Source organism: Crocodylus porosus, unplaced genomic scaffold (assembly GCF_001723895.1).
Source record: "Crocodylus porosus isolate Cpor-Errol unplaced genomic scaffold, CroPor_comp1, whole genome shotgun sequence".
Classification (NCBI taxonomy): Eukaryota; Metazoa; Chordata; order Crocodylia; family Crocodylidae; genus Crocodylus; species Crocodylus porosus.
The window spans coordinates 19,924,916-19,935,336 of record NW_017728949.1 but is presented as its reverse complement, the minus strand read 5'-3'; the positions used below and the strand labels follow the sequence as shown (position 1 = coordinate 19,935,336).

The 10,421-nt window shown below is 42.4% G+C and overlaps 1 protein-coding gene across 2 annotated transcripts in view; it reads right to left on the bottom strand.

The window, feature by feature from the left end:
* DIP2A (disco interacting protein 2 homolog A) overlaps positions 1–10,421 on the bottom strand; it is a 131,041-nt gene that overhangs the window by 59,571 nt on the left and 61,049 nt on the right. For both annotated transcript variants that reach the window (XM_019554131.1, XM_019554130.1), the window contains one exon: positions 774–902. In XM_019554131.1, coding sequence (XP_019409676.1) covers positions 774–902 — 129 coding nt within the window. The remainder of the gene's footprint in view (positions 1–773; positions 903–10,421) is intronic.

Here is a 10,421-nt window from a genome sequence, read left to right as displayed (position 1 = left end):
TGAGTCAGGTAGAGGTCATCCACGCACGAGAGGAAGCTTTGCGACTGCTTAGATTTTGCTGAGTGATCCTCCCATGAGATGTCCGGCTAATTGAAGTCACCCATGACAACCATGGTCCTGGAGCATGTGGCCTCTGCCAGTTCCCAGGTGAACCAATGGTCAAGCTCAGGACTTTGGGTGGGAGGTCTGCAGTAGACTCCCACCATTGTGTCCCCTGTGCCATGTTCCCCATAGATTTTAACCCAGAGGGTCTCCAGTCATCCACCCTGGTTGCCAAGATCAGCTTGCAGGGACGTGTAGCTTTCCTTAAAAATATATATAAATTTGTGTGCGTCTTCTAAAGATTTCCTGGCCAAAAATCACATGCTGGCTTTGTCTTCCATAGTTCTCTGCATTTCATGAATGAGAAAAGGAAGAATGAACTTCCAAAGGGAGAATGGCTCATCTCCCAAAACACAGCAGGGGGCAAGAAAGGGAGTTGCAAGGGGTCCAATTTACATTAAATTGTTCCTGATGCCCCACCCCATGCACAACAAACAGTATAAATCTGCATCAGAAAGATAACATGCTACCAGAAAACCAAAATATTACTGATGTGAATCCAATTAGATTCCACTATTCCTGGCACTGTATACAATACAGCAAAATAGCCTGTTATGTTGCTTTGGGGAGCAAACTAAGTATGACAGCAAACATTATATTGCTCTGTTGTCTATTCACTGATGCAGAAAAATGGTTTATGTTTAAGGGTGGGTTCTTTTGGACATATTCACCATCTGCAGTTTCTAGGATGCTGCTGTTATAGCCCTTGGGAACTCCTCGTACAGATGCTACTTGTGGTCGCTCATGATGCAAATGTTCTACAAGGCCTGTGGTAACATCAGGAGGTGCAGAGTGGTTATCTGTGAGAATATAAGAAACAGACAGAAGGTCCATTAGGCATCATAATCATTAGCAAATACAAGGTTGCCTTTTACTGCATGCATATTTTGTTCTTGCTTTTTCCCTGCAAAACTCTTCCTTCAAAAAATAAATAAAAATCAGTAACCATAAAAGAAACAATAAAGTGGGAAAGGGGAGTAAACAAAAAACCCCTAATGTTGCAAAAGACCATGCAAAGCTATTAAAGCACTCCAGGAGAGGTATGAGCTACTGCAACCTGACAATTGATCGTAAGAAATTCTGATCGGTAGTCAAGTCCCTTCCCCTTAGCCAATTAGATCAGTTGAGAGATCCATCCTGGATGAACAGCACAACACAGGAGTGAAAGAGACATTCTCTAGTTTTATAGAAAACAAAGCCCCCAAAATTCAGCCTGAGAAGAGTAAACCACTGGGTTCTGGCACAAAAACAGCAGACTCCTTGAAAGAGGAAGAGAAAGGGACAAGTAAGAGAGGGCACAAAGAAGGGTACAAGGATAGCAGCAAGTACTAATTTTTTATCTGTATTTCTACAGGATACAGACTAATTTGTGGAGAGCCTAGAAGGCTGAGTACTAAAGAGAAAACATATTTGTACTCAAAAAACACACTTGTTAAGCACAAGATATGTTCCTTCCCCAAATAATCAATGCGCTCTAAAAGCAGGTGGTTCTTTCGGAAGGGTGCATAGGCTATTCAAATGCCTACATGACTAATGGTTGGAATACCTTTAACATTTACCTCTGGAGATTATATCATGTTAGATCATAAAAATATCACAACTATAAACACCTAACATTTTTGTTCACTATTCTTCATGTAGGATTATGCTCAGAGGTTTTTTGAAACGAGAAGAGATAAGTTACAAACTGGTACGATAGATCTGGATTTGTCCAGCAGGAGATATTTATTTATTTCCTTGATTAATATGCCACCCTTCCCAACAAAAGCTCAAGGTATCTTATACAAGACAGAAAACTAAAACAAGCAAACGAGAGAAAAAAACTAAACAGAAAAAACAAAATAACTTAAAAATTCAAGACAATGCACAGTTCTGAGTTTTATATTTAATTTTGCATGGAAAAAAACGGGGAATACATTGTCTCATCAGGGTGTCCCAAGGATGAAAGAACTGAAAGCTTCTAACATTAGTGATTGGGATGTATCTGTGAAGTTACAATTGAGATGGGTTACCTTGTAGGAAATCTCAGCACTCACTAAAAGGCTAAGGCCAGAAACAAAGCAACAGAACCAAACATCAAAAAGTACCTTGAACCAGCAGTATGTGCTGGCTGGGATCACACCAGGTCCCTTAGCCAAAGTAGAGTTCCCCAAGTACTAATCAAAATGTGGATAAGTGGCAATTTAAACTTTCCCTCCCTTTTACCCACTTACTCAGCCAGGCCCAATTGCGATCCATATGTGAAAGATTTCATAATGCAGGTACAACTGAGCAAATCCTGGCATCTGTAAGAGGCAATCAGATCAGCAGCAAAGCCTGAACTCATAGAATAGCTACTGGACACCCTGGATATTCAAAATCCTTAAGCAGAGATGCACAAGTGAAAAGAAATCTTTCTAGGAAAGGCAAGATTATGCTACTGTATTATCACTGAAGGTGGGCATGTCTACAAGTCCATTAATGGGCTGTGGTTAATGTGCATTGAGTTTAGTATCTGTAATAAAAGGTACTAACTAAATGCACAGTAACTGTGGCTGCTGCACAGTAACGCCAGCACATGCCTTTAAGTGATGCTAAGGTAAAGTAGATCAATTCTACTACTCATTAGTGCAATAGCTTGGCTTTTGCCAGGGTGCAATAATGCACAGTAGAATTACTTTGAGCATTTGGTGTCTCATGTAGATGTGCCCAGTGAGAGGTATCATTGACAGCAGTGAAGTAAGCTAGCTCAGCTTGGTAGTTTTTATTATATAAGTATATCCACCGTGCACTGAACTCAGGCTACAAATTTCTTGTGGGCAAAACCCAAACATGACAAAGTAATATTCAGCATAAATTAGAATTAGTAACAGGGACAATAAGTGATTATTGAATATGAAACCTGACTTCTGCAACCATTTAAGAGGTTTTATGATGGACTATTTAGCACTCAGCATAAACTGAAATGCTATGGGTAGGTCCTCTGTGCTTTTCTGTGGTTTCTTTATTAAAAGCTGAAAACATTCTTAAGTTTAATAAAGCACTAGAATCTGACTTAATATTAGCATCAACTTACCCATAAGATGGTAAAAATGGAATCAAATTCACATGAGCCTCATACTATAAGCTGACTTTTCTGTTAAGTTTGGTATCAAGGCTTTTGAGTGATATAAACTGCACAGGATTGTATTTCCTGAATGCATCACCAACAATCTTAATTAAAAAATTACATTGGCTATATGACTTTGCCAGTAGAATGCCACAAGAATAGCATAGTCTCTGTTTCTTTATACAAGGACACCTATACTACATACTAAATTGGCACAGATCTAAAACATAGTTGTGGCTCAAGAATTCTTTTTACCATGAAAAAAAACAAACAATATTCTGCAGAGTCACTGATGCCAGATGCACATGAGGTTGTGCAGACAGCAGAACAGCCCAAACATACAGACACACACAGGTTATCTTTTGCAATTTCCTCTGCTGGGGAAAGCTGACTTAGTAGGTGCATTTAACAGAAATACTTGAAATTAAGTTATGGAAATACAAATGCTTGCCACATATTCAGGAACAGAAGAGACAGGACAGTTACTTCCTCATTTTTACAATGCAGCTACAGCCAAAAATTACTTATCTTTGGCTGGAGATAGGTTTTTAAACTTGGGAAATAAACACTAGAAAAGTCTGGGATGCCTTCACTTGCGTACAAAACGGTGCATTTAGAAACAGTCACAGCAAGCAAGCCATGTGAGGCAATACCAAGGTATACTCAGAATATGTAGGATTTGATTAATGAAGCACCCATCTAAAAAACACGAAGTGAAACACTGGCATTCAATATACAGGGATGCTGATCCATAGTAGCAGGGACCTGTGACAGTTTGTGAGCCTACCTTCACCTAGGTGTTTTTCCCCAAACAACAATGGGAAAAGAAAAGAATAAGATGGAAAGAATGGTTATGGGCCCTCAGCAAACCATTGCCCTGAAGCTGCTATCTACATTCAGCTTCAGCTGGTAAACATTCAAGAGCAGAATCTGACAGTTACTGGCCCAAAAAGGCGAGAGTCTTCTGACATGTACAAGGAAATATCAGAGAGAGTTCAATTTTCAGATACTTCGTCTCAAATTCAAGATTTCCATTCATCCAAGCTGTTTCAGCTATCCCTCTGAGGCATGGAGAACTGGGAACTGTAATAATTTACCTGTACTACAGATAACAGAGGATACTGAATGGTACTAAACACTGAATCATTGAAGGGTCCCAGGCCACTCAAGAGAAGAGATCAGGCATCAGAGTGGAGATGCACAGAAGAAAATGCAGAACCAGGACAGAGAATTGGGAACCAGACAGAAGGTGATTTCTCTCCGAGGAGAGGAATTTTGAAGTACATGGGAAACCAGATCATGGAGGACTCAAACGGGGAACCTACACAGGAAGGCCAATTTAGACCAAAAAATTTGGCTGTATCCAATTTTGTTGTTTGGCCTACAGATACCTAGTCACTGTGGGTGCCTCTACACAATCTCGGAGGATGCTGTGATGTGCCATAATTACATCAAGTCTGCTGTATAAATGAGTCTGCTGGAGCATGGTAATTATTGTGCTCCACCACCCTCCCACATCTCATGCATCAGTGTCCCCACGCTACAAAATGGCAGTGGGGGTGCCTTGAACTCAAGCTCATCAAATGAGCTTCAGTTCAAGCATCTCTGCCACCATTTGGAATCGTGGGGACGCTGATACACAAGACGCTGTGGCACTTTAATTAGAGCAGTTCTCAGAGCCTCTCTAATTAAAGTGCCGCCCCTCCCACTCCCAAACCATGTGTAGAAATGTCTTACATGGCCTCAAACTGACTAAAACTAAAAAAAACCGCATTGAATAAGAAAAATAAGGTAAGTTAATAAAAATGAATCCAGCCAGGTACCCTGACACAATCTGCACCCTGATATACTTCATTCTCAGGTACCCTCTCCAATCCAAACAGTTTAAGCTCTATATCCAAGAGCATTTCAGCTTTATAAAGGTGCAGTAACCATAAGGAGAGAGGCTCACAGTTTAGAACTCTACACACTTTAAGTTCCTGCTTCAAATCTAAGAAAGGGAAATTGACATAAGACTGGAAGGGGCTGACACAAACCCAGGAAGGGTTGCAAACACTTAGGAGAAGATGATTAGTATTCAAATGGATCTTGGTAAATTAGAGAACTGGGAACTCAAGAACAGAATGACATTGAACAAAGAGAACAAAGTGGTACACTTATGGAAGGAAAAGCAAAGACACTAATATAGTATGTAAGAACTAGCTAGGCACTAGGATCTGGGGGTTTCGGTTGATCAGAGATTTAACAACAATTACCAATGTGATGCCGTTGCAAAAAAAAAAAAAAAAAGAGAAAGCATAATGCTGGGTTGCATTAAGAGAAGTATTGCATGCAAGTGTAAGGTACTGGAGGTAAAAATATCATTCCACTTGGCACTGATTAGGCATCAGCTGAAATACAGGACATAGTTCTGGGCTCTACATTTAAAGAATGATGTAGAGAAACTGGAAAGGATCCAGAGGCCAGTGAAGATGAAAAAGGACATGGAATGCAAGCCACATGAAGAAAGGCTGAGAGAAATAGCCTTTAGTTTGGAGGAAAAAACTGTGCATATGCATATGTGCACGAGGAGGGGGGACAGGGAAAGAAACATGATAAGCAGCCTTTCAAATATTTGAAGGGTGCCATAAAGAGGAGGAAGAAAGTGTTCTTCCTTATCACAGAAGGCAGAACCCGAAGCAGATTTAGTGTAATCTCAGGAAAAAAAAACCCTAAATATAAGAAGAGTGTGACAATGAAACAAGCTGCCCAGGCAAGTTGTGAAATCTCTTTTTTTGGAGGTTTTCAAGAAGAGGCTGGATAAGTATCTATCTAGGATGACTCAGGAATAGCACATCCTGTATTTGTGAAGCGGGTTGGACTAAAACAGGGGTTTTCAACCTTTTCTGGTTGGGGTACTCCCGGTGGCTGATCATGAACCAGGGAGTCCCCTGGTGACGCAGCTGTGAAACTGAAAGTGCCACCAGCTTCTCCACGCCACTGCCATGTACCCCCTGGGGCCTTCCAAAGTACCCCCATGGGTATGTGTACCCCCAGTGGAAAACCCCTGGACTAAAAGACCTTTGCAGTTACCTTCCCACCTTATGATTCTATTATTTTTTAATATTTAAAAATTCTTCTATCAATGGTTCTTAGTATCACGGATGATTGCAAACTTCTACCAAAAACGTATAAGAAGCAGGATGGGTGCTATGCCACTAGATCAATGAACAGAATAAGCCAGTATTTGAAGATAACCTTGTAAGACCTTTGGCATTCTGTTGATCTGTTAAACACCTAATCCTGAAGGAAGAGCTTCACTGCAATTAGACAAATACTTATATAAACAGAAATTTAATTTTCTAATTTCCCTTTGCTCCTACTGATAAAGATTTTTAAACAAAAAGTTTCTAAACTAATAAACACAGTTCTAACTGACTTTTCAACACACCATAACTTTTTTCTTCTAGGACAGTGGTGCTCAACCTTTTGGCCTCATGGGTCAGATAAGTGGTATGGGGCCAGTCCACAAGCTGGATCGAACCCTGGGGCCTGGCATCGCCCTCTCCCTTTCCTGCATTCTAGGACTGGCCCCACGGCCTGGCACCACCCCTTCCCATGCCCCACATGCTGGGGTTGATCCTTGGGTGCTAGGCACCACCCCTTCCCAACAGGATCAGGGCCTGGGTGCCTGGTGCTGCCCCCTCCCATCTCCTGTAAAATGGGATTGTGCCCTGCGACCTGGTGACACCTTCTTCCATCCCCCACCGGCTGGGGTTAGGCCCTGGAGCCTGGCAGTCCCCTGGCCCAGCCCTCTGTGCTAGGATTGGGCTTCCCCCATCCAGCACCCAGGGCCTGGAGCTCCTCATGGGTCTGGAAACTTGGCCAAATTTCCAGACCTATGGGGAAGCCCACAGGCTGGATGACAGTACTGCAGGCCACATCTGGCCTATAGGCTAGGGGTTGAGCACCTCTGTTCTAGGACAATATAGTTTGTTGCCCTAGAAATTACTAAATCTAGGTAAAGGAAGGATTTTTTTTTCCTTCTCCGACCACGTCAGCAAGGATCACGGGGATTTTTTTCCCCCTTTTTTTGTCTAACTGTACTGTGGGGGACACAATCCATTGCCTAAGACTGACTGAGCAGATTTAGTTTCTCCACCACAGAAGGGACCAAAATCCCTTGTTTAACTGTACTGGTATTTATCAACAGGAGGGTAGGGATGTGGTTAGATAACCCCGTGATGCACAGAGATATGGCAACTTCTAGTTGCTGCCTCAATCACATTTGTGATTGTATAGGACTAGGTGCTAGCAGCAGCTGCTTTTTATTGGCCTCTCAAATTGGCACCCAGAACAGTGCGAGGGTGCGCAGTGCTGGTGAACCACTAGCACTGCCCTTGCTACAGTACTGTTTATCAATATACCAGACAGTTACAATACCAGACTTGCAGACATTTTTTCCACTTTCTTCAGCTTCTGGAAAAAAGGCACGTGTCTTTAATTCTCACTTTGAACAGGACTGCCCAATGCTGTTTCTGCCAGCAGCTGCCCATGGAAGGCCCAAGGTCCAGTCCGGCATAGTGAAAAGGCCCACACTAGAAGGCTGAAATGATCAGCTGGGGCCCAGTCACAGTTTTAATCTCATGACAGCTGCCTTCATTTTTAATCCTTCATTCTGAAGACTGAGGCTGCAGAAGATCAAAGCGGATGCCTCCTTCTCAGCACGAGGCAGCAGATGACTGAGAAGAATGCTAGCAGGGAGGTGACAAAGTGCGGAGCCGGGAACTAACACTTTTCAAGATGAATGGTTGCCCTCTGCTTGAAGCAGGCAAGACAGGGACAGTTTCTGCACATGAGATTTACTGGCAATCTTACTACAGGAAATCAGATTTGGCAGACTGTCTAGATTTTAGGTGTCATAAGTTAATCACTATACCCGGTTTTTCCATACAGACCCTGAAAACAAAACAAAACAAAAAAACCCTGTTTACAGCAAGGCTCTTAAACTCACTTCATACCCTGAGCCAGTTCCTAAGCACAGGGCTCTGAGGGCTGGATCCAACCCAGGGCAGGTGGTGGTGGCAGGACAGGCAGCAGAGGAGGTTGGACAAGCCTGCAGGCCAAGAGGCCACTTGCCACAGCAAGGGCAGTGGCGATAGCTTAAGCAGTTGTAAGGCAAACAGGGCTGTATTAGCCCTCACTCTCCCTCCTGTTGCTGAGGGCCATGTCCATCAGTACCGAGGGGCCCCGAATTTTGCAGCTAGCTTTGCTCTTAGCTGCATCCCCTGCTTCCAGTAGCCTGGTGGCTCAGGTAGTGCACACTGAGGGGCCATATGTTTGACATCCCTGGTTTAGAGAATACATCAAGCAGACAGCCAATGTATTTATCAAAATCTGTGAAATCTGAGGATGGTTGCAAAAATAGCTGAAGTGAAAAACTGGTAACTATTTGGGCTGTGTGAAGCTTTGGTCCCTGATTCGATCTGGCAGAGATTCATCCTGATTCATTGCCTGAATCTCCGGACACAAATCAAATCAAAGGACTGTTTAATCTCTCCTAATTGATTTGGAGAGATTCAGCTATTCGGACATAGATACAGCTCTAAACATTTTTTCTACATAACTCTAGGTAGCAGGGGCTCTGAACGCTGCGGCAGATGCAGTATCCCATAGAAGCACTGGGGCTCCCCAGCCCGCCTGGCAGCAGACCCAGTAGTGGACCAGAAGCACTTCTTGGGTCCACTAGGGAGCCTGGGTCTGTGGGGGCACCTGGGGTCCCCTCACGACTGACTGCTGAGTAAGAGGGGTGCAGGGAGGAGGGGAGGGCCCCAAAGTACTTCCGCTCCACTTCCAGGTTCGCTGCTGAGCACACTGGACAGCCCCCCGTGCTACTGTGGGACATTCTCTCTGCCCCAGCACTGCCGTGATCATGGAGCTGCACCTGATACCTCAAGGTATGTAGAAAAAAAAAAAAAAAAACTTTTAAAGCTGTGCCTGTGTCCAAATCGCTGATTCTCCGAATCAGCATCAAATCTTCAGATTCAAATTTGGCCAAATCGAATCAGGGACAGCGATCCGAATCAACGGATCGAATCGCTGTCCCTGATTCAGGCTGATTCTGAATCCGAATCGGATGGGGCTCATTTTGCACAGCCTTAGTAACTGTATCTTTGCTCCAAACAGTTTAAATGGCTAATCAGTACTGAAGAAATATCTGTAATCTCTGTCTTTAAGACAACTGAGGGATTTCAATTCTAACAATCCTTGGTTTTAGCAGGAACACTACACTGAAGTCTTTGAAGAGAATCTGTCACTATAATGCACAGATGCTAAGAGCTCTGTATAAACAAAATCCTAAACAGGAAGGAGAGCACCAAATCCCAAGGTCTACTTCGGAGAAAAGCTAACTGATTAAGAATCTCCAGTGAGAGTCTCGCTCATGTAAGAATGAGGCAAGAACTTCAAGTTATTAACTATGGGCTATACAAAATACAAAATAAAATTTAAATTATTATTTTTAAACTTGAAGAGATCTGGAAATGTACTAAAAAGTTATTGTTCCACATGCCCCCCCAAATTTTTAAATATTATTATATTTCTGCACACACTGTTACACAGAAGTTCCCACCAAAAACCTTCAACATTCTCCAGGAGAGGTAAAAGGGGATAATTTTGCAGAACAGAGGATCAGACTTTCCTCTCTCTACCTGTGAACTCCCAAATTGCAAGGTGTTAAATTCTGTATTTTGGATTGACCCATATCCATTTTAACCTGAGTTCTACCCTCTAAGCTTGAAGATGAGGCAGATCTATTATTTGAACACAGGATACGCATACATATTCTCCCACAAATACTGCTACATTTTTCACGTCAGTTCAAAAAAGTATCATGTACAAACAGATGCATAAAACTTTCTGCTCATAATCTAAACCCATGGTTGTGTACATACTGTATTTTCATAATCTATATTTACAAATCTATGCCAGCACCAAATCTATATATAAACCCTTCACTGCATTCCAGCAAACCTTTTGTTCTCCTAAGCTATCCAGCTGAATCACCTTTGAATAACAGAACCTAGTTACTTGGGCTAAATGAGTGGTGATCAGAAGACATGCACCAAACATTTGATATTACATTTTGAAATTGTTTGTTATCTCTCAGAAATGTAACCTTGGCTTGATTTACCAAGAACCTAGTGTTTTATAAGAGAATGCTTATTTAAAATTAGAGTGCAACTGTTTCTAT